Raw genomic sequence first — 24,716 nt, forward strand, 5'->3', positions numbered from 1 at the left:
TTACCAGTACAGGGACGGTATGAGGGAAATTTTGCAATTTGTCTGAAAAGCTGCATTTGTGCTTTGGCATCTTTTAAACATCACCAGGCCCGCTGCTGCGCGCTGTCTGTCCCGTCTGTGAGCACAGTGGCAGAACAACAACTCACAAAGCTGCAGCTCGAGGATGACGTCACACATATGGGTCCTCTGTAGGAAAACCCGGACATTTTCATCAATCTCGAAAATCCCCCCGGACGCCCTGGAGAGAACGTGAAAAGTGGACATGTCAGGGGAAAAGAGGATGGTTGGTCACCACACTTAACAGGGGATCTATACACTGCAAATGACCACATGTAAATTAATGACACGGCACTCCATAAAACTAAGATGGGACCCCTAATTACAACTCCCTGCCTAGTTTGGGATGCACTGCATCTAGTGCTCACCTTCCTCATCTTCTCAAGCTCCTCTTTGAGCCCTTGGTACTTCTCCAGCTTCTCGTGTTCATTCTTCCTGATGTTGCTGTCACTTAGTATCACTACATCGATAACTGTAGCGTCTTCTTCCGCTTGTCCACCACCACTATATCCTGTTGGTTAGGTGACATCACCAGACAGGTGATGTTGGTTAGCCACCATTTTGTCCGTCTACGCCTCTGGTATTCTTGCCAGTTCAGCTAACCAACAGGATATAGTGGTGGTGGTGCCTGTTCATCTTAGTTGCTATGATGCCCGACAAGAGCTTCCATGTGATACTGAGGCAGGTTATTGGATGGGACTGACCCCTCCTGGAGTCCCTGAGGATCAGCACCATCCGGCTGTCGGTTAGTCATGACTCATTTCGGGTGTCTTTCGCCGACTAGCAGATGGTTCATTTGTGCTGCCAGATGCTTATGGAGTGCAACCTTCTTAAGCCGTGAACCATGTCATGGCCTGGTGATGTCCAACTCTTCATACTGGAGGCCTACTCTTGGATGTCTGCCACTGTAATGGTTACTGGACCCTATTCAGGGAGGTTGCTGTGGTCTGATCTAAAATTCACTAGCCACTGAGCATTGCTGTTATGGACTGTGTCCTTCTCCCAAATGCTCTTTCAGTATTGCTCAATCTCCGGCCTTGGTGGTGCTGTTCTGGCTGCCCAGCCGGGGCAAGCCGCTCTCATCTGCCCTTTCTGGTGATATCAGCTCTAGCCTGACTGGTGATGTCAGCAAACTGCTGGACTGTGGTTTTAAAAACGGAGCTTTATGATGAACAGTGGTAATAAAAATCGAGAGAGGCCGACAGTGATACTTACTGTTGCCTTACTGTTTTTAGGGGCTCGTGGAGATTAAATAGAGCAAGATACAAAGCATTAAAACTTGTTAAGAACACAACAGCCTTAATAAACGCAGAGTCGTTCGGGCTCTGAAGTAGGGTTCACCACGTCATCACTTAAAGACCGGATAGCAACCAGGCTCACACCTGCCTCCTTAATAAGCTCTGTTTGTCAATCTCCCAAGATTACTCTTAAAGACTTCTGTTTCAACAGCCGCTGTGTGCGCAGTGTTTGCTCCACAGCCATCATTTAAACCTCAAAACATAGCCATTGTTGTTCTCTTTCCAACAGTGTGTCTTTCAAAGGTCAGAGATGTAAACTTTTTGAACTGTGTGGATCCAAGTAGAGAGATAACCTTCTAACCCATAGAAAAATATTTTATTTTCACTCAGGAGTTTGTCTCAACAGCAGAAAAGACCTCACGTTTTTAAATCACTTCTGTGACCACGTTCTTTGACAGCAGGAACATAAAGAACACACTGTTGTGTAGAACTAGTCGTCGGGATCCTCACGGTTCAAAGGCTGTTTTGATAGGAGTTACGGTCTTGGATTTAGATGCAGTTTTTCAACAGGTGCAGTAAGGCAGATTTGACAGGGTTTTGCCACAGAATAATAGTATGTCAGTAGTTAGTGCAATGTTAGTCAACTCCAGGCCTCGAGGGCCGGTGTCCTACAGGTTTTAGATGTGTCCTTGATCCAACACAGCTGATTCAAATGGCTAAATGACTTCCTCAAGATATCTTGTAGTTCTCCAGAGGCCTGGTAATGAACTAATCATTTGATTCAGCTGTGTTGACCCAGGGTGAGATCTAAAACCTGCAGGACACCGGCCCTCAAGGCCTGGAGTTGCCCACCCCTGGGTTAGTGCATGCCAGCTGGATAGAGCATTCTGATTGGCCCGTTAAATTCAAGCTTATTGTTCATTGGTGGATTTCTCTTCTGCACACAGGTGGTTCAGATCTGGGCTGCTGGAGTCACTTGATGACTTTTAGAATCATCTTTTCTGACTGAATGGTTAAAACTTACAGCATTTACCTGTCTGTAGTGAATTCTCCCACATTTCAGTTATTCAGTGATTCAAAGAATATGAACTTTTAATATTCATTCAGATGTTTTCTGACTCTAAATTTTCTTTTGTCATTTCTCAGCTTTTTAATTTACATCTTAAACATGTTCAGCTACTTCTTTGTGGTTGTCAGCTCTCAACAGTTCTGCACTTTTCTTTTCAGGTGAAAAATTCCGCATTTTTCAGCTCATTCAACATTTTTAACTTAACATTCAGCAGTTATTTCATTTCAGCTCAAAACATTCAGCTATCAGCATTCACACTGCAGTTTCTTCAGAAAATGTGTTTCCTACTTTTTTCATTGATTTGTTGTGGTGTGTTTAGTTGCCTTGTACAGCACGTCAAAGTTGTGCTTTTAAATCGTGCTCTACTTGGATTGAATTACACATAAAAAATGTGCAACCAAAAACTGTTTTTGTTCAGCTTTAATAAAATAAAAAATAAAAAAATACAACACAAACACAAAATGAAGGAGAGATGACAAAAACAGTGGGAGAAAGAAAGGACAGGATGGTGGATTTATAAAATCCAAAGAAAACTGGAGAAATGAAAACTACAGGATGGAGGAGAAAAAAAACAATCATCACATCTCAGATTTCGGCACACTGGGCTAAACGGCACACTATTCATTTTAGGGAAACATTGCAATGAAAAATGTGAGTATTGATGAGACAATAGAGAATGTTATATTACACTGTATGAGGAAGAAGCAAGACAACTGATTGAAAGCCTGAATTGATTTAAACTTAAACTAGATTTAAATGATTTACTTAGAAATAAATGAGGAAGCAAAAGTTACCAGGCCATATTTAATTGTCTTAGACAAACGCATTTGTATGACATTCCGATCCACACTCCAAACCAGTTGGTGGCGGTATTCACCAATTCGTTGTTTGTCAACAGCCAATAAACACCAAGAAGAAGAAGCAGCAGGCGTCTCCTGCGCTGCTGGAAGCAGGAAGTTGAACAACGACAACAAAGGCTGTGTTAGTTGAAATAATAATATATTTAATACTGGTAGATATGGTTGTTGTCTTCCCTCTGGGTTTGCCTTAAGTGAGGTAAGTTTCCGGGTCTGAAGAACTAGCTTGTTTTATTGTCGCTGACACTGGGTCGTTTTCGCCTGTTGTTAGCTTAGCATGCATTTACTACGTTGGATCATCTGTTTTCATTTCAACGTTAGAGTTGATTTATATACTTGATCCAGTCACGACTGTGTTCGAATGTGGTGCTATAGCTGTCAGTGCAAAAACAACACTAGCTTTTATTGTGTTGCATTAACGTTACGCGGGGCATTAGGACCACAGAAGCCATTTAACTGTGTCTGCCAATGAAGTACTGTCAAGAAGACAAAGGCTGTGCCAGAGTCATTTGGAAATGACTTTCTGTCCCTGCGACAGAGCTGCCCAGGGTTTAGTCCGCTTCTTGCTCTGTGACAGCTCCAGCGCCCCTTCGTCCGAATGGGATAACCGGAAGAAAATAATGGACGTGACATTCACGTGCATGTGATGTGTCAGGATTAGACATTACCTTCAATAATTGCACAGCATTATTGGTTTTATAAACAGGACCTTGGAAAGATGTATGTGCCTTCACAAGTGGAATACCATCTTAGAGCCGCAGCATACAGTCCCCAACACCAGTGGCTGACTACCTTCCTTTTATCTCGCAAATCCTTGAAAAAGTAGTTGTTAAACAGCTAACTGATCATCTGCAGAGGAATGGCTTATTTGAAGAGTTTCAGTCAGGTTTCAGAGCTCATCACAGCACAGTATCCTTCTCTAACAGAATTAGAGAAGGATACAAATGATCTTCTTATGGCCTACAGCGTTCAAAATTTTATCACAGTGATAAGAGCATGTTGTAGATCAAATTGAATTAAGTTGAATTGAATTACTGGCACAAGATGGTGCTAAACATGTTCTAAAAAACTTACTTCTTAAATCCAGCTTCACAGACAGTGTGAAAATTTATGCCAGTTTTTAGAGTTGGGCTTTATAGTGTAAATTAGCCTTTATACACGTAGGGTTTCATGTCCACATTAATCAAGGTATCTAAAGCAGTCATGAGTGCTAAAGTTTGTAAAGCAAAGCATTGCATTGAATAAATGGTTAAATGTGTTTTAGAAAAGCACTACATAAAGATCAACCCTTTCGATATTTTTCTCTTTAAGCAGGTCCTTGTGTGGAAACCTTTGGACACACCTGACACCTTATTTCCTGAGCAGGACAATGGAGGAAACAAGCAGGGAGGCAGTTGCCACTGCAGTGCAGCGTGTGGCAGGGATGCTGCAGAGGTCAGACCAGCTGGATAAAGTGGAGCAATACAGAAGACGAGAGGCCCGTAAAAAGGCGTCAGTGGAAGCGCGGCTCAAGGTGATGTGTTTCATCTGTGTGTACTATTATTGTTTTCTTAGCATTGTCTAGTATTTGTATTTAATAACAGCTAAGATAAAGGTATGCTTTTTTTATAGCGACTGTATTAATTATTAATCTACACAGTAAATGGATACACGGTAAACAAGAAAGCAAAGCATTTGTATATAGCACAACGTTATTAAGTCACAGTAATTCAACAATGATACTGAACATGAATCTGTTTCCTGATGGTCCTTGATGTTCTTCAGGCAGCCATTCAGTCCCAGTTGGATGGTGTTCGGACTGGACTGACCCAGCTGCACAGTGCTCTGCTAGATGTCAAAGATATCCAGAGCTCATTGGCTGATGTGAGTAAAGACTGGAGGCAGAGCATTAACACCATTGAAAACCTAAAAGACGTCAAGGATGCTGTAGTTCAGCACAGCCAGTTGGCTGCTGCTGTGGAAAACCTAAAAAATATCTTCTCTGGTAAGTTTAGCTAAACCTAAAAACTTCAATCTAAAAGATGCCAACAACATCCCGTTACTATAGAAACCTTATCTGCTCTTGGTTTTTACAGCCATGGGTGTCTTTTTCCTTTGCTTTGTGTATAGTGCCAGAGATAGTGGGAGAGACACAGCAGCTGATAGAACAGGCAGAGCTGCTGCAGGCCCACAGGAAGCTGATGGAGCTGGAGTGTTCACGTGATGACCTCATGTATGAGCAGTACCGTATGGACAGCAAGAACACCAGTGACATGAATCTCATTTCCATCTACTTTGAAGATGTAAGCGAACATAGCAAAGTTGATGTAGAGAGTTGGACCAGTGGCAGCCGTCCCCCTAAAAATGTTGTTGGAATAAAATCCATCACAAAATACAAAAAAACGTCATAAATAAGTACAGTTTGCTCAGACTACATGTGTGGTTGCGCACACGTGCCTGCTAGAATACATTTTGTGGTCAAACTCCATTACATTGTGCTTAAAGTTCATGCAAATAATATGCATGTATTCACTTCCTTGTACAGGAAATGAATACATGCAAAGCGGAGTTCCAGTTGGCGCTTGGAATTCTCCTCTTGGGTTACAAGTTTGTGCACCCCTGGTCAACTGGCATAGATTACCTGCCTTGTTTAAGAATTTCATTGGACAAGTCAGTGTCAGTCACACATGGTCACAGCACAGGTACTTTTGTCATTTGAAAACTTGGCATTGAAAAGGCATAAAAGAGCTACATCTGAAAAAAGTGAATAAAAATCTCAGATTGTTAGATACTAGCAGATACTAAGTGCTTAAAAAAATACAGTTTATGATTAAAAAAGTTTGACCTGGCTTCATGAAGTGACACCAGTTCCTTAAACCTGCATTCATTCTTTTTGTTTTTAACCAGACCAAAAAACTCCCGTGATTAAGAATATAGCCTGGTTCAACATTAGTAGTTGTACAGAAGCCTCTCAAAAAGCTTTCGCTCTCTCTGTTCTCTTCCAGGTTCAGGGACTGTCAGACGAGCTGGCTAAACAATTATGGATGGTACTGCAGCGGTCCATGGTAACAGTTCGTCGTGACCCCACCATGCTGGTGTCAGTAGTTCGTATCATTGAGCGGGAGGAGAAGATTGATCGGCGTATGGTTGACCGAAAAAAGCAGACTGGGTTCATCCCGCCTGGGCGACCCAAAAAGTGGAAAGAAAAGATGTTTGAGGTCAGAACAGAATAATACTTTGTAACTACTGAGAGAAAAATCAACAGAAACAATTTCAAAGGGTCTGAAAACTCTCCACATCTTTATTTTTTTTAAGTACCTGCCACCTCTTCCTTCTTCTTCTTAAATCATATCAGTCAATCATGTGTTTGTGTGTACTTATCCAAAACTTGTTTACATTTAATTTGCCTGTAAATTTACCTTTGCTTTTATCTTCGCTATTTTCATAAAATATTTCAGTCTTTGTATTTCTGACCATATGGTTAGTATTCTGTCAGCTGCAGGACTGGTGTATTACGGAGACCTCTTTGACTCATTTAAACCTATGTTTGCAGTCATGGTTGACACAGCCTCAAAGCCAGTGAGCATTTATGAAGCCTTTGGTGCATTTCTGTTGCAGGTGTTGGAGGGTACAGTCAGCACCCGCATTGAGGGCACACAAGCAGTCACAAGAGAGGCTGATAAAATGTGGCTGGTTCGTCTTCTAGAAATAACCAGGAAATATGTTCTGGATGATCTGATTGTTGTCAAAAATCTCATGGTGCAGTGTTTCCCCCCACACTACAACACATTCAACAGGTCAGAGATATCATTTCTTGTAAGAGTGTGAAGTCACATTTACGCTAAATGTTTGTTGGGACTGAAAGACATTTATAATCCTCAGGTTATTTGTACATAACTTAAAAATTGAAGATCTGCAGATCTATCAAACTGTTTCCATACAAAAGTGAGGTAAAGGGGTTTTGTACATTCAGTCCCCCGCCAGGGACTACAGGTGAAAATGAGTCTGGCTAAATCTGGTATATTTAAGTGCTCATGTTCATTCATATGCATTGTCCCTTTTAAATAAACATAAACATGATAAAACTGATAGACAGCTTAAAGAGTCAGTCACCGACTTACATGAGTCAACATTATATTCTACATATATGCTTTTGTGTATCGTATTCAGAGACGTGCTCACCCACGTGTGCACCATGTGTGTGTGTTTCAGGTTTTTCCGTCTTTACCACAATGCTGTGTCCACTCGTGTCAAAGAACTGACCTCTGAGGACTTGGAGGCTAATGAGATTGTGTCTCTTCTGACCTGGGTCCTCAACACATATAAGAGGTACACACACAAAATCACACTTTGCGAGTCTTTCCTTGGAAGCACGTGTTCAAACTGACCTAACCCTGGGGCATCTTACCACTGTTGAGCAAAACTCATGAGGAATCTGCAGGTGTGACAGATGTACTGTTATAGAACGAGTGTGTGTGTGTGTGTGTTTGTCCCAGCGTGGAGATGATGGGCCATCCAGAGCTCTGTTCAGAGTGTGACATCCACCAGCTGGAGCCTTTGCTGCCTCGAGAGGTGGTGGACGACCTGCTCAGCAAATATGTGAAGACCTTTACAGTAAGTTACTACCAGGAACTCTCTGGATTGTCTCATTCAAGTTGTTTTGCCTGTAATATTTATTTATACTATATATTGTGTGGTTTAAATTCTCATGTAATTAAAAACTGAGTGCTGCACTACAATAGACCGGGTCCTTGAACATCCAACTGCTAAAAACCAACTCCTCATGTCCTCATATCTGTAACTTGTAATGTCAACATCTCATTAAAAAATGACAATATATCACAAGGAACAGAAATCAAGTCATTTCCTTTTTCTGTTTGATGTTCACGTCTTTAGTCCAATATAACAGGCTGGCTACGCAAGGCCCTGGAAACGGATAAGAAAGACTGGCAAAAGGAAACAGAGCCTGAGGCTGATCAAGACGGATACTATCAGACCACACTGCCGGCCATCGTCTTTCAGGTAACACACAGCTCCCCTGTGAGGAGTGAGCCCGGTTAGAGCTTCAAGATTTTCAGTATGCCTGGACGGTGGGTTCGCTCGAGTTAAGTGGCTGTGGACTTGGTGTGTTGATAACATACGCCTCGTGTGAATGTTCTCAGCCAGATGATGTCCCCACTGTTTTTTGAACCAAGCGTCAGCGCTCGTATTACAGACCACACCTGTTTTTTCAATAGCATTACTAGTTACCTCTTTAAAATGTAATAAGCCATGTAACTATTTTAATTAGTTTAACTACTTGAAACACACCTCACTTGATTATTTGTAACAAATGTTTCAACAATAGCAGTAAAGCAGAAGATCCTTTACAGGCTCCACATGTTCTGTTAAGTTTTCGATATTGCACCATTTTTATTCCTGTAAACATTTTTCTCTGCTTACTCACTGGCATGGTCACCTGCCTTAGCCTGGTTCACTGCTGCAGTAATGCGCTTTGAGTGGCAGAGAAGAGGCAGAGCACAGAAAGGAGGAGATATATTAGGCAGTATTAGACTGAAGTACAAGCTGTACCTCACTGACTGCAGTTTAAAGGATTTGCTGTGACATCCAGTGTACTGTGTGCTACATTGTACTTGCTTCTTGAAAGTACTCATCTGATTCTGTCTCGACTCCTCAGATGTTTGAGCAGAACCTACAAGTTGCTGCACAGATTGATGGAGATTTTAAAGAAAAGGTTCTGAAGCTTTGCCTGAAACAAATGAACACTTTCCTTATCAGGTATTTTTGTCATACTTTTTTTAATTTATTGTAACACTTCAAGAAAAATGTCAGTGTGATTCTAAATTGTATGAAAGTGTCACTTAAACCACAGCTTTATGATAAGCACCTCCTTGAGTAGTGAGTTTCAGGCCTTGATTTTCATGCTCAGACATATGCAAACCCTAGCGCTGTGTAAACAAGCTTGTATTTTCCTGTAGCTATTTCCTTGTCTGCACCACTTTGTGAGACTGACAGATTGAAACAATTCACACAGTTCCCTGAAAAACTGTGGACCAGTTAAAACCAGCGCGATGAGACTTTGTCATTAATCACTGAATAGAAGCTTGAAGTACATTAAGCATTTGAGAGAATCGGTGTGATACAAGTGCACCTTGCAACCTTGGGCCCAAAATGAACACCCTCAACGTGGTTCATAAAAGTCCCTGGTTCTCCAAATTAAAAGTAACTAAATAATGAATAGTAGTTGCATCCATTTAGAGAACTAGTAAGAGAACAAACTACTGCAATAACTTTACCAGTAACTATGTGTGTTTTGTTTGCAGGTACAGGGAGGAGGCGGTGAGCTACAAAGAAGAGCACCTGAGAGACAGGCAGCTGCCTCAGTGTTATGTACAGTATATGATAGCCATCATTAACAACTGCCAGACATTCAAGTGAGTTATAATTTCATTCATGAACTAGTGTTAACATATTATCCAAATGAGAGGTGGATTGCCCTGTAGTATTTACCCCGTCAGCCATAACAGACTGATGGGGTACTGACATCAGCCCGCTGGGCGGGCAGGCGGTTGGCATGGACGCCTAAGATTGTGACACCATAGGTGCATCTACTAATAATCTCAGACAAGTTCAAATCACGCTGACGGGCAGTGTGCTGGCAAAGATTAATGAAGATTTGTGTCTGCTTACCTGTGCTCGATACAGTAAGAGCTCAGTGACACTGAGCTCAGGGTCAGACATACAGCTGTGGAAAGCTGTGATGTGCTGAGATCTCAATGAAGGCAAATCACTTTCATCGTGTGACGCTGCTCCTGTTTGTTACACACACATACTGGTGCACAGGAGACAGCAGTGGCTAACAGAAGGGACAAAGTGTGTGTCAAATGTGCTTTAGACGTTTTTGGATTTTCAAAATATAAGCCCTTAGTGTTATACAGGAAGTTATTTTATTGACCACAAGTATGTGTTGATTTTCAAAATAAAAGTAATGGGACAGTGATTATAAGAATTTCACAGGATTGCCCCCTTTTCATAATAAAAGCCTCTGCTTATTGGATGATGCTGTGAAATATTCAGTATAAGCCAGTGTAAAGAATATGTGCTCCTCAGTCCTTCGTAGAGTCTCCCGTCACTCTTTATCAACTACAGTCAGCTGGAAGATGTTGCATCATGTGCTTTTTGTTGTTGCACAGGTTTTACCCAAATTCATGCTTTACTGGTATTGAATTTATAAGTAGTAATTAAATTTAAAAAAATGTTGATGTTTCTGCATTTTAGCAATGGCTACACTGTTTAAACAATTATAAGGTTATGTCTTTGTATTATTTGTTATTTTTTAATTAGTTTTCAAAACTTTGCATACTGTTTTGTTCGTGTTTGAAAAGCATCACAAATTCAGAAGTGGTGTTCTGGAAGTTATGGTGAGAAAAGCATGCAAAAATATGCCAATATTAATATAAGCCAGTAGGGTGTGATATGTTCTATAAACACAGGCTGGTGAAACGGTAGTTAAAGTGGCTCACCGCTGATGCTGTCTGTCAGTGAAACTGATTTATGGGTCGGTCGTGTTATGAAGATTCATTTGTAAACAGTTCCATCTGTCACTCAGAGAGTCCATCAACAGTCTGAAGAGGAAGTACTCTCAGTCATCAGGGCCCACTGACAGTGATGCTCCTATAGAGAGGACGCTCAATGAGGTGGCAAAGGAGGGTTGTCAGTTCCTGTTAGATGAAGTTTTCCTTGATCTTGAGGTAAAAAAACAAAGTATGTTTTTAATAATACTATAGTTACTACATGTTTATATGTTGTTTGTTGTACATCTAGTTTCATTTTCTATAAAAAAAGAATCTCTGTCTGGTATTGTAATCAGATTTTTATTAAATATATTATAAAAGGATACCAGTCATGTTCATTAAATGCACAGAGCCTGGAGGCAGTGTTTTACTGTTTGGGTGGTCCAGAAAACACGTCTGTCACCTTCAGTCCACGGCTTTCAGAGGAAGTACTTTCTCTCGTCTTGCAGCAAAGCATTTAGCTACTATTTTGGTGTCACTTCAAAAGAATATAGGTTTTTATAATCAAATTTAAATTCATTATATATTCCCTGTTAGTCAATAAAAGATAAATGAATCTGCTGTATATTAGGTGCTATTGCTTCGTGGGTCTTTGAGCGAGTAAATGACCAGCCTGCTCTCCTTGCTCACACATTGTAATAATAATAACACAGTAAAAACTTTACAGGTTTATCAGCTGAAAGTGAGTCAAGCTCTTATTTAAGACAAATTCTCTTATTATAAAATTTCGAGGGTGCAGTTGAGTGATGGTCAACACTCAGCTGCATCAGCTGTTTCACAGGAACTTGTGAAACCTCTTAAACTCTGCAATAAAACAAAAAATTCAAATGACGATTTATTTTACCATTACAAGTTAATGATAAGAATTTACTTTCATATGTTTATGTACTGATTACAAATTATTTGATGCATTAAAATTCTTTGTTTCTCTCAGAGTCACTTGAACGAACTGCTGACCAGGAAGTGGCTGACAGGCTCTCATGCTGTGGATACCATCTGTGTGACAGTGGAGGACTATTTCAATGACTTCAACAAGATTAAGAAACCTTTCAATCAGGTAGAGGTTTTGCTAAAAGTCAGAGTCCAGTGAAATTGAATAACTATGTTTTCAGCATGTAGATCTGAGCTGTTTCCGTAGCTTCCACAGCTGTAGTGCAACTGTACTCTGAGGCCTAACCTGCTCGATGTGCTGTGTGCAGGAGATGACGAGTGAGGCCCTGCGCAGGGTGGTAGTCGAGTACATTAAAGCAGTGATGCAAAAGAGGATCACTTTTAAAAACCCTGATGAGAGAAAGGAGGGAGCTGAAAGGATGATGAAGGAAGCTGATCAGTTCAAGTTCCTCTTTAGAAAACTGGCTGCGGTAAGTTCACATGTGTACAGTGGTCTTTGGTATGGAAATATGTGGACAGTTAAGTGTGTGGTTCTTCTCTCATTTTGATAATTACTGTTTATAGCTCATGAAAATCCAAAACTCCAGTATTTCGAATGACTGCAATATTTTAGATTAATCAAAAAATGAAATACAATAATGTCTGATTTTTTTTAACTATATTTAAAATGTATATTAATTTATACCATGATACCTCATTCATTTTTGTATTGACCTAAATGAACTCAGACTCTTTAATGTTGTTTTGTTTTCGTGTGGATTTTGTACCCTAACTCTAATTAATGTACTGTGAAGAGTTTAACAGCCAAGCAGGTGATACACACGCTCCTCACACAGCAGCCCACGAAAATATTCTTGGTTCTCTTTTGTTTTTCAACCATGTAGGGTGAAGACACGGACTGGCTTTGTGGTGCCATCACTGCTATTGCAGAAGTGTTCAAGCTGACTGACCCCACATTATTGTTCCTGGAGGTCTCCACGCTGGTGTCTAAATATCCCGATATCAGGTACACAGTCACATGCCAATGCTGACAAGCATTCCAGCTGCTGTCAGCATCATTCCCATATTTTCAGCATGGTACTTTAGACGTGTACAAGAACTGAAATGATGGGATTTTTTTATATATTTTTTTTTTTATATTGGCACATTTACACTAAACACAATTTTTTATTTATTTTTTCTCAAATTGCTGCTTTCATGGTCATTTGAGGAAATAGCGTCTCAGCGTCAGATCTGAGTTTGAATACAAGACATTAGGTTGCTTTTCCTTAAAATAAGGTTTTTACCCACAACAATACATTTCTACTATATCTGTACAGTGTCACATGACATTCATGGCCAATGAGTTGCTGACAATAATTAACAGTTTTTAAAAAAAAGCTGTGAAAGTCTGCTAGTAGACTGAAACAGAATTTCTTCCAGTTTGCACAGAGAGTACTTCCTGCTCTCAGAAACTGATATAGATGTAACTCTGTCTGTGTAGCTGGATTTATCTGTAAGTATAGAACCTGTCATCAAATTCATTCCTAAAAATCAAAGTACTTATTGTTAGGTGTAGCTGGGGTGTTTAGTGTAGGAGTAATGTAACGTACTCACATTCATATAGTATTTTATTTTCTACCTTAAATCCGTGCATGCCTTTAGACTGTGGGAGGATGTACTCGGAGGAAACCACACGCTCACAGGGAGAACATAAAAACCCGACATAGAAAGGCCCCAGCCAGGGTTCAAGACACCTTTGCTGCGAAATGACAGAGCAGCCATTCGACCACCACGAGTGATGACCCAAACGCGGGATGCAGGAGACAGACTTAAAAGAAAGACTCCACGGCAGTTATAGGGAACCACAGTGGAGATCCAGAACTGGTGCTGGGAACCAGGGGAAATAAATCAAGCCAGGGCAACTTCTAACAAATTTATAGTGGAATAAATATTCAAGTGTTTGCCTCTCGAGTGCAGGTAGTGTTTTTTAATTTGATACATTTTAGTTATCAGTTTTATGTTCTCAATGCTGTGTGTTTACTGATTTGGAGCTTAAAGTGGACATTAAGCACTAAATGTATAAAGGCGAATTTATTGAGCTCTGCTCTCAAAAACTGACAGAGCTGTAACAGTGTCTGTGTAGCTGGATTTAAGAAGTGCTTACAGTTTTCTGAATGTTTGGCGCCATCTTCTGTCAGTACAGAAGGTTACATCACCGGGTTATAAACTTTGAGCACTTATTTCTTAAATCCAGCTTCACAGACAGAATCACATCTGTGTCAGCCTTAGAGCAGAGCTCCATGATGCAAGTTAGCCTTTGTACATGTAGTGCTTCATGTCCACTTTGAAATGCTTCTGGGTAAAGTGCTCTTTGGAAGGAATACATACAAAGTTAAAACATCAAAGAACTGATTAATATTCCACTCTGACTCCAGGTGGGAATTTGCTCCTGGCGTCGCAGCGTTAGAAAAGAGTTTTTCATGCAGTCTGTTTAAACATCCTGATGAGGGCGTACACGCTGAATCGTGTTGGTGTTCCTTCTGTTAAGCATGACCATGCCATGAGAAAAAAGCATTTCAACATTAGTTTAAAAAGAGAGTGCCGTGGGGTTCACTAATGCTGAAGTGTGTCTGAACACTCAGTGAGCCGTGACAGTGCTACCAAGGCCCTCCACTGGTACATCACAGAGGAGTACAGCATGTGTCTATAATGAGTTTGTTATACGTGGCTGAGGTTGTTTGTCCCTCCTGCTCTCTGTAGGGAGGAGCACATCCAGGCGCTGCTTGCTGTGCGTGGTGATGCCAGCAGGGAGATGCGGCAGATGATCATCGGAACACTCAGCGAGAATAAAGTGTCACATTCTGGTGTCACACAGTCCATTTTTAAAGACATCGCTGTGCCCACCATTGCTATGACGACCATGACTACAATGACCTCCATGGCAACCTCAAAGCTGCTAAAATAAAGCCTATTTCCATGTCCAGCTCCTTCGGTCACACTAGCATAACAAAACATACTTTATTTTTCACTTGTTCTTGCAGCCTGCTCTGTTTTCTGTATTCACTCATCATGTTCGTTTTCTCCTGATCACATGCCTGCTTAAACAAAATATTACAATTTGTATTGTATAAATGGACTGCATCATGGCTTTAATTAGAGGTGCAAAGCATCACAAGACTTTATGTCCTCTCCTTTTACTGAACTTCCCTGTTTTACTTTGTTTCTTGTCAGTCATGTTTCTTTACCTTAGCTGTCCCCTGACTTGTGTACAGCATTCAGTTAACTTGCAAACAGTTTCATTTTTATTAGTTGATAATTCAAATTACATGTATGGACTGCGCATGAAAAGAAATGGAACAAAAGCAGGATGCCTTAACAGAAAAATAACTCAAGAGGCCCTGGTATTCAAGTGTTTTTTTTTTTTTGTTTTTTTTAATATATTTCATAGAAAGTTCACAGGAAAAACAACTGGATCAAAAAGTTCTGGTAATCACCAGAAGCTTACTAAACCAACCAGACGAAGGTTCCAGAGAATCAGTTGATGCTCTCCTGTTCAGAGATCAATTCCCTTCTAGTTAATGCATTCAGTGTCATAGTTTGGCCGGACCGCACCCTAGATGTTATGGGACAAGAGGTGGGGTCTACCATAGACGGGTCACCAGTCTGTTGCTGAGAGACAACTGTGCACACCTACAGCCAATGAACCTGACATGCATGTCTTTGTGGCATGCCTGTTCGTGGAGTTTCTGTATCCAGTTTCTGTACAGTGCTGGTGTATAATAATGGCAAATTTTAGTTACGGAACATGCTGTAAATACTGACAGTGGGTAAAAGTATTCGACAAACGAATTCCCATACGTCTGTATGGGAATGTTTAATGATTGTCCAAGTCGTGATCCTGGAAACTTCAGCGAGTGGTCAGCAGCCATGCAGCCTGTGTCCGGTGGGCGGCGGTATAGAGACGCTAAGCTGCTTGTTAAGCATCGTTGCTAAAGAAGACGCGAGGCGGGGAAGAAGAAAGAAACAGGACGTTGTGTTAAATCTGTGAATGTGTAGATTGCTGAAGATGAGTAAACCTCTTTAGTTTCTGTCCCGTCCCAATTATCAGACCGTGTGTCTGTTCGACAAACCGACTGAGAGTACAGACAGCTGATCCTCCGCTGGGTAAGACTGATAGCATTCATGATATGGCGACTTTTGTTTACTGCCGGCCAGAGCTAGCTTACTTTAGGTTCGCCAAGCAGCTACTGGTACGAGTAGTATTTCAGTGAGATGTCTTTCTGTTGAATATACTTATGTTTAGTCTTCTCGTTGTTACAATTAGCGGCTCTTTCAGCCCTTGTTAGCCGGGTAGCAGCAGCTACTCGGGGTTCCGCTCAGAGAAGTGAAGCCCAGTGAGTGTTGGTCCGCTTCAGATGGTAACTGAAAGGCATTCTTCCATTTTACGTTTAAATCTTCACAGTCTGCCTGTTTTCAGACTATCTTTATATTTAACTGGTAAATAAAAGTGCGAGACACAAGCTGTTGGTCTTCATGTTCAGGCGACACGTCTGTGCTCAGGAGGGGCTCACAGGGCTGAACTACATCTCCATTTCAAAATACTGAAAGGTGGACTTCTGAAAGAAAAACTGTAAAACTTGAGCTTGGAAGAATAAAATAGAATATTTCACAGTTATTTTTAATTTGAAGAGTGGCACTCCTTTCAAAAAGTTGTGTTTTTTGTTGTAATACCTGCACTGATTTTTCTAAAGCATGGCATATCCCCGCCATTCTTTAATAATGCTCATATAAAAAGGCTAATACTAAGGTTGAAACTAGTAGAAATGAAACTAAAGTATCTAAAACTAAACATTTACAACCAATAACACAGAAGTGAGCAAGCCCACTCTGGAAATTAAACTGGATTAAAAAGAAAAAGTCCAAATGAAAACTAACTATAAAGTACAACATTATAATGACTCTGATCCACAGAACCATAATTCAAAATGATCAGAAGACCTCATAACCTGCATACACTGAATCAGAGGTGAGCCCTTTTCCACCTTATGATAAATGCATGTGATTCAGTGGCAGAGCGGCGTGTGTCCCACAGCCATCAACACAGAATTCGTTCACGTTTGGTTTGTGATGTTCTCATTGGCTCTATAAGGGGAGACTTCCACCTACTAGGCCAGTTTTAAACTGTTATTTTAACAAAATTCTCACCAGGTGGGACCTTAAAAAACATTACTACAAAGGTTCTTGTTGATAATGTCATTTTTAGTTTTTAATGCTCTTGTGCCAGAGAAATGCATAAATGTTCATTTTAAAAAACTGTTTTCAATTTCAGTTCAATTCAGTTTTATTTCTAAAACGCCAAATCACAACAACAGCTTCATATTGTGAGTAAAGACCCAACAGTCATACAAAGGTCTTTGTTTCCATCCTAGAAACCACGAGTGAGCCTGCAGTCTGAGAGCAAAGTGCTCTATCGGGCTGATACGGTACTGTGAGGTTTTCAAGTTGAGATCCGCCCTGATTATTCAAGACCTTGTATGTGAGGATCGGGATTTTAAATTCAATACTGAATTTAACAGGAAGCCAGTATGAGAAGTATGCTCTCTCTTTCTAGTCCTGGTCAGTACTCTCGGTACAGCTTTTTGGATCAGCTGAAGGCTTTTCAGATAATAACAAATTACAGTAGTCCACCTTAGAAGTAAATAAATCATATGAGGCAGCATGGTGGTGCACTGTTGCTTCACAGCGAGAACATCCTGGGAACCGACACCACCATTTCTGTGTGGAGTTTGCACGTCCAGCTTCCTCCCACAGTCCAGGTTCTTTTCTGCTCTGAGCATTCAAAGCGCTTTATGTAACTTGCGTCATTCACACGAGCACTTCTTACTATGAAAGTACTTTCTGTCTAACATTCACATACAACCTGCCCAAGAATATTTAGCATGCAGACTGCAGCAGCCAGGGATCGAACCACCAACCATCCGATTAGCATTAATGCTAAACCCACCCACCAAACACGCACACAGCCTTTTTTGTGTGATATCTTTGTTTGCTTTTATGTCTTGTTCCAGCACCAAAAGGCTCCATTCAGCACCTAACTGTTTATATTTTTGAAACATGATTCATCTTTACTTTTATTAAAGCATTCAGTTTCTCTAGAAACTAATGCAACACTCGCTTCACTTTGGAAGTGCCTCTTTGCTGAATAAGGTAATGAAGGAGCCAGTGTAGTTTCTTATCTGTTGTTAAGAGAATCTGATCTAATCTTATTATAGCTGCCATGCAAACACATCTGAGGCACTTGGCTCAGTCTGGAACATTTCTTAACAAATTGATTGTTTGACTGCAATCCCACAAAAAGACTTCCTGAAATCCAAAGTCTTCCAGAGAGGCATGAATTCAATATTTCTGCAAACTTTCTCACTGCTAAGTTGAGGACGTAGTGATTTTGATATTTAGTGATGAAGCTAATAAGCAGTGGCTGTCTTCACTGTTTCAGGTTCACCAGGCTTTCTGAAGTTTCTCCAGTCATCCACTCATCATGGTGGAGTACTACCAGGTTTTAGGAGTACGGAAGGATGCGTCTGCAGATGACATAAAGAAAGCGTGAGTTGAAGTTTTAAATGTGGTCCTAGCTGAGAACCTGCACAGAGATGCCATCGCTTGCAGTTTTCTCAGGCTGTGTCTGTTTCTTGAGCTTTATTAACAAACTGCTGAAGGAGTTCAAGCTAACAGGGAAATGCAGACAGAGCTGCAGAGCTGCGTCACATCTGCACCACCTGGGAGCTGAATGAACTATCCTTTATCTGAATTGGGAGTGAGAAGAGTAAAAGTTTCCCCTCTGACATGTACATGAATAACATAACACTTAACATAGCTCTTTGCAGCATGCTTCAAGGCTTTAGCTCACACATACCGGCACATTTCACTTTGAAACCTGGTCAGAAAATTCAGATCAGAAGTGCTCGTGTTTTGCTCTTTTACATCTGTACTTTTTCATTGAATGTCTTCAATGCTTTAATGGTAAAAGCCCATGCTTTCATTGTTTTCACTGCAACAGCACCTTTTACTTCTGGTGTGCAGGTACAGAAAGCTGGCTCTGAGGTGGCACCCAGATAAAAACCCAGAGAACAAAGAGGAGGCTGAGAAGAAGTTCAAGGAGTTGTCAGAGGCTTATGAAGTCCTGTCTGATGGTTTGTATCACATCTGTGTGTGACAGTGTGTTTTCATTGAGGTCGGCTCAATGAAAACACACAATTCTGTCTCTTCGGTGATCCTTGTATTTCTGTATTTTATTGTATTTATTACTGTTTTCCCACAGTTTTTATTCAGCTTTTGAAACTTGTCACTTTCCTGTTTTAGCAAACAAGAGGAGTATATATGATCGTTATGGCAAAGAGGGCCTGACAGGGAGCAATGGTGGAAGAGGTAAGCATCTCTTTTTAAATGCACCTGTAACTTTAATAACGTCTTTGTGTGTTTGGTTTGAACACTGGCACGAGATCATATTTATAGCATTTTTATGATGTGTGTGAGGGCTTCATCACGTGCACTTTAACATTTTCCATGGAGACTGGCAAATCGTGCACATAGGGATGGGAACTGACAAGAATTTAGAACTTCCCATTACATTATTAATGTCACTTATCAATTCCCTTATTCCCTTCCACAAAATAATCACATGCAGTGGGTCAAATGTTTGTGCATGTTGGAGGTGTTTCCCCTCTTTGTTGTGATAAGTGGCGGGCCCATTACTCAAAGACATTATTGCACATATTACACGCAACACTTTTCTTAAAAGTAATGCAGTACACTACTTAATTACTCGTTATGTTACTCTCATGTTGCTCTGTAAAGTCATCTGAAACACACGGTCCAATAATTAGTAATACAAACCTGAGGCTACAGCCTCAGCACAAAGCACAGATGAAAACCACCCTAGTAACATGAACAGGTACAAACGGAGGCTGCAGCCTTACTGCTCATCAGTTTGTTACCTGTTGAAGTTCAGCAGCGGCTCACTTTATCACGGTGCTGGTCTGGGGTCAGCATTTACTCAGCTTTACCGTCACTCTGGGTTCTTGTTAGCTGAGCATTAGCATATGCTGCCAAAGTTGTGTTAACAGTGTGATGCAGCTGTTTCTGTCCTGGAGCAGTCTCCACCCCACCATCACGCTCTCATCCTTTTGTGTAATAAAAATAAAACTAATGTCCAAATCCACGCTGGAGACTGCGTCACTGTTTCCCTCCTCCGACACACGAACTGAAATCAGCCGATCGTAGCGAGAGTGCGAGAACTGATAAGCGGGATCGATAGGCAGGCAGATTTAAAGATTTCAAGGAATTGGACTACTGGGAACCCGTTCCCTACAAGAACCCGTTCTTGATTCCCATCCCTACATGCACATGTTCTGGGCAGTATAGACTTCAGAGGCTAGGACTGCAGCTTGATACACATGGCAGAAACACGAGGCGTGGCTGAACAGTGTGTTAAACACATGCACAATCTAATGTTGAATGGAGCAGATGGAGTAAACATGGACTTGACAGCATCTAATGTACTGGCTTATTTTCCGGCTCTGGTCGGATGTACACTTTTAACATCACTTTTGACTGACTTGGTATTTCAGGGGCGCACTTCCACAATGGAGAACATTTCCATGAACCTTTCACGTTCCGTAACCCAGAAGATGTTTTCAGGGAATTCTTTGGTGCGAGAGACCCATTTGCAGACTTTTTTGGTAAGACCTCCATTCAGCTGAACAAAGCTGGTACATCACTGAGTCTGTGACTGTGTTTATCTTTGAACTGCATGTTTGAAGACTTTGGGCCTCCTGCTGTGGTTCTCAGTTATTCTTGCGCTCTGACTCTTTCTCCTCTCAGGTGCAGATCCATTTAGTGATGACTCATTTTTTGGTAGTGGCCGGCGGCACCAAAACCGGGCGAGTCGTAGCCGGACAGGTGGCTCTTTTTTGGGGGGCTTTGGTTTCCCAGCCTTTGGTGCTGGCTTCTCCCCTTTTGACCCAGGTAAGCAATTAGCCAATGTAAAGCACACTCTGCTGCAGGGTGGCTCCAAAACTGTTGGCAATGTTGATCTTTTGCTTAAATGAATTTAACAGATTTATATTAAATCAAGTTTTTACTTTTAGGCTTTGGTTCTTTTGGCTCCATGAGCGCCGTGGGTCATATCGGTCACATGGGTCACATGACAACAATGGGCAGTATGGGAGGTGGCGGCTTCACCTCTTTCTCATCAACCTCTTTTGGAGGAGGAGGTGGAGGAAGCATGGGCAACTTTCGCTCTGTGTCTACCTCCACCAAGACCATCAACGGCAGGAAGATCACTACCAAAAGGTACTGACCTCCCAGATAGCATGTGACAAAATCCTCACTGTGACTCTCTCATGTGCACATAGCAGTGATATGTGTTGTACGGTTTATGTATTCTCAGTTATCGTGCACAAATCTTTATTCCATCTCTGTGGTGTCATCAGTGAGCTCAACTTCCGTGTTGCCCAATTCCAAACCAAACAGTCGTGCTAACTTTAATGAAAGATGAACACAAATCATTGTGTCCTGGTGTAGCAACACAGTGAGTCGTTTCAATGCATAACCCATCCAATACATCACTTGTCAGGGAAGCAGCTTTTCACAGATTAAAAATGAAGTGAGAGCAGCTGGCCGACACCGATTCTCAGAGGAATTCTGAGGAATTTTAGGAATGTCCTCAGCTGGATATACTGTATAAAAACTGAATGCTTTTTAATCACAGCTGAGATCACAGTCAGATTAGGCTGAAGTTTTTTTGGTATCAGCTTTGCAGACGTTGGTTTTGAGATTTTGCTTTAGTACAGCGGTGATCTTGTAGTAATAATCTCATCATGTGGCAGCCATCTTTGTAATGTCCATGTGTTCCTGGTCTGTGAACAGGAAGAAGCCCATAATCTTTACACTTACAGTCACTTTGACGTAAACGAACTGTTCACGTTCTGTAACCCAGAAGATTTCCAGTGTTTCCAGTGCACCTGTTGTGTGCACATGTGGAAGTCCAACAACATAACTGGCTCGTATGTTTTCCAGTTCAGGAACAAACAGAGTTCTGTTCTGGAGCCCTTGAGCACCTTGAGCAGCACATTTGTCACTGATAGTTGTGAACTGCTGTGCAAATCGTATCAATCAAGCTTTCTGCCACAGGTTTTTCCCAACTACTATCATGCACCGTGTATGGATGTTTGCATCACACAAGCCAGATGATCGGAGATAATATGAATAAATGCTTCATGCTTTCTGCCAGTTTAAGGTTGCCTTATTACTTACCATTATTTATAATTTGTTGTTTCTTACCTTTCCAGAGTCACAGTTTAATCAGACTTGGCTTACTGCATTCTGAATCCCTAATGTTTATAAAATGATCTAAATGTGGTCTGGATGGATGATAGATAATGAATGTTTTTGGACAGTCATACTGTGAATTTAAAATCAAGACTTGGATCAGTCCTGTACATTTGTGTCTTTAACTCTCCGCAGTGTTCCTGTGTACAGGTTAGACTTTCCACACAGGTGCTCACACTCACACAGTTTATTTTTTATTGGTTTAAATCAATTCCAACTTTTGCATGCAGATGACACATCAAATCGGTGCACAGCTCTTCTGTGAAGCAGAAGACAAATGGATGGTTTCATTTCAAACTGAACCAACATGGAACATTTGTCGAACGGAGACCTCGGAGTGGAAAAGATCCGTTGCTTGAATCAGTGTATAGAAGCAGCCAGAGGTGTAGTTATTAACGGGGCTTTGTGTGTCCTTTGTTGATGTTTCCAGTGTAATTTTCAGCACTTTGTTCAGTGCAACAACATCAAGAAGAAAAAGCCAAACACACTTTTGCAACTTAATTTGGAGGGAAGTTTCCAAAAAATCCCGTGTGCAGAAGGATCAAACATAATAACAGCTCTTTTTTGAAGTGCAGGCAGAAGTTAAGGAGAGTAGGAAGGAAGTAGGAGGTGAGGCTTAGTTTGACCCATGTTTACACCTGCCTAATCATCATCTCAGTAATATCTCAGCAGACTAAACACTGCACCAGCAGACGAGCGGTACGAATGCTGCTCCCATTTACGTGGAAAAAGATTTTCAGGATTAACATGGTGTAAAATGCTCTCTGTTTCTGCAGAATTGTAGAGAACGGTCAGGAGAGAGTTGAGGTGGAAGAGGACGGCCGGCTACGCTCGTTAACCATTAATGGCAAAGAGCAGCTGCTGCGACTGGAACACAAGTGAAGACACGCGAACATCCTCCACTGGAGAAGTGTTACCTCAGCACCGAGATCCCAATAAAACTTGAGCTCACAGTGGAATAAACAAAGCAACAAAACAATGTAATAATAGCTGTGTTTCATTAGTTGGTTACTTATGTTGTGCTGTTCCATTCATGTCCTTCCCCTGCTGACTCTCATTTGTTAACCAACACTTTGACTCCAAGGGTTTTCTATGCATTTAGTTGTTGTCTATGAATCGAAGCCGTCCTTTATTTTTGCTCAGGGTGGTGTTATTTTTTAACGTTTGGGACCACAGTATTGTTTTGATGTTCTGATATGACCTTCCCCATTTCAGTACTTTGAGCTTTGCGTCATTCACAACGAGGCGTGACTTTGCTCTGTCATCTGAATCGAAAAAAAAAATTCTTTTCATTTTGAAAACGTGGGTAAAAAGTTTCTATCCCAGCACCCCACGTTTATTGCTTGCCTAACCGATTCTTAATATTTATTTATTTTTATTAAAAACCCAATGCTGGTAGGATGTGTTTTGCAATTTTATATGTTCTAATACCTGTGTGTTTCTGTTTATTTAATGATGCATGTATACCTGTTGATGTCAAGTCTTAATGTCAAAGCTTTTGATGGAAGGCGTTCCATAAATGACAAATGAATATGGAAGGAATTTTGTGTACTTTGTAAACCAATAAATCTTGAGTTTCATCCTGTTTTCAGGATGTTGAAATATTTGCTGCCTCTGGCTTCAAGTTTTCAGGGATTTAGATGAACAGCTTCTGTTTTAGCTTTCAGTGTCCATCGTGGTTAAAAACTTGTTAGTCTGTTTATTTATTCAGTCTGTGTTGAAATGAATAGTTTCTCAGGTGTATCAGTCAGCAATGTTATAACGATTGTACCACCATGAGGTATTTTAAATTAGTTTAATTCCTTGCTTGCAGATTTAGTGATTTACTCGTAGTTACACAGGCCTGGATTGCATCTCATCTTTGGCCTCCTGAGAACCGAGGAAAAATTAATCTTCCCATTAAACTTCTTTTGTGATTTCCTTCCTGTTTGGAGCTAAAACAGGCCACAAATTTAGTCTTGCCTGTAGGAAGACCAAACCGGAAAGGGTATTGGTGACCACAGTGAACACGTACGTCAAGTATTTTAGTATATTCCTACCACACAATTTCTCTTTGAGCTGACTCAGAGTTAACTATTTATTTTATATGTTAGAACAAAAATCAAAAACATGTTGGTTGTGCCAAATGACTCTAGTCCCCTAACACAATAAGCATTCCTGTCTGCTGACATGATCTGTTTGCACCAGCACCTTCAGGGGAATATCATTTTCTTTTAACTGGCACATCAGCAGGTGTCCAGAAGTGTCTTCTTTCATCATAAACATCCTGTGTGATACTGAAAAACATTCAATGCATTTGTATGCTTAATCATCCAGGTAAGTAAATTCCAAGAGGTTGATTTTGTCCATCTGGACGTCTTCAGTGGAAGAAACATTGTGAGGTCAGTTCCTGGATCATTAATATGCACATGTCCGACTGGATAACCGCTGCTCATCAACAATCACAATGAACACCGGTGTACCACAAGGCTGTGTGATGAGCCCTTTCCTCTACTCCCTCTTCACCCACGACTGCAGACCTGCTGATGGTTCTAACACCATCATTAAGTTTGCAGATGACACCACGGTGATTGGCCTCATCAGCGACAACGATGAGGCCGCCTACAGGGAGGAGGTGGATCATCTGGCTGAGTGGTGCGACACAAACAACCTGCTGCTTAACACCGAGAAGACTAAGGAG

General features: G+C 41.1%; 2 protein-coding genes across 4 annotated transcripts; both read left to right on the forward strand.

Annotated features, from left to right (window-relative positions):
• Positions 1–3,258: 3,258 nt before the first annotated feature.
• exoc3 (exocyst complex component 3) lies at positions 3,259–15,044 on the forward strand. Of its 3 annotated transcripts, none has more exons than XM_005461535.4 (16): positions 3,259–3,420; positions 4,533–4,734; positions 4,986–5,205; positions 5,331–5,503; positions 6,206–6,418; positions 6,819–6,997; positions 7,413–7,529; positions 7,697–7,814; positions 8,097–8,222; positions 8,878–8,978; positions 9,524–9,634; positions 10,810–10,951; positions 11,709–11,831; positions 11,974–12,135; positions 12,550–12,671; positions 14,408–15,044. In XM_005461535.4, the coding sequence occupies exons 2-16, from the start codon at positions 4,591–4,593 to the stop codon at positions 14,610–14,612; spliced, it is 2,256 nt and encodes a 751-aa protein (XP_005461592.1). In that variant the 5' UTR covers positions 3,259–3,420; positions 4,533–4,590; the 3' UTR covers positions 14,613–15,044. The 3 variants fall into 3 exon arrangements, with proteins under 3 accessions (XP_005461592.1, XP_003456775.1, XP_005461593.1); XM_003456727.5 differs by having other exon boundaries at positions 4,536–4,734; XM_005461536.4 differs by lacking the exon at positions 14,408–15,044 and adding an exon at positions 13,310–13,586 and having other exon boundaries at positions 4,536–4,734.
• Positions 15,045–15,185: 141 nt separating this feature from the next.
• Positions 15,186–23,634, forward strand: dnajb6a (DnaJ heat shock protein family (Hsp40) member B6a). Its single transcript, XM_003456726.4, has 8 exons — positions 15,186–15,811; positions 18,144–18,250; positions 18,728–18,837; positions 19,007–19,072; positions 20,275–20,385; positions 20,528–20,671; positions 20,794–20,998; positions 22,813–23,634. The coding sequence occupies exons 2-8, from the start codon at positions 18,186–18,188 to the stop codon at positions 22,916–22,918; spliced, it is 807 nt and encodes a 268-aa protein (XP_003456774.1). The 5' UTR covers positions 15,186–15,811; positions 18,144–18,185; the 3' UTR covers positions 22,919–23,634.
• The last annotated feature ends 1,082 nt before the right edge of the window (positions 23,635–24,716 follow it).

Source organism: Oreochromis niloticus, linkage group LG18, assembly GCF_001858045.2.
Source record: "Oreochromis niloticus isolate F11D_XX linkage group LG18, O_niloticus_UMD_NMBU, whole genome shotgun sequence".
Classification (NCBI taxonomy): Eukaryota; Metazoa; Chordata; class Actinopteri; order Cichliformes; family Cichlidae; genus Oreochromis; species Oreochromis niloticus.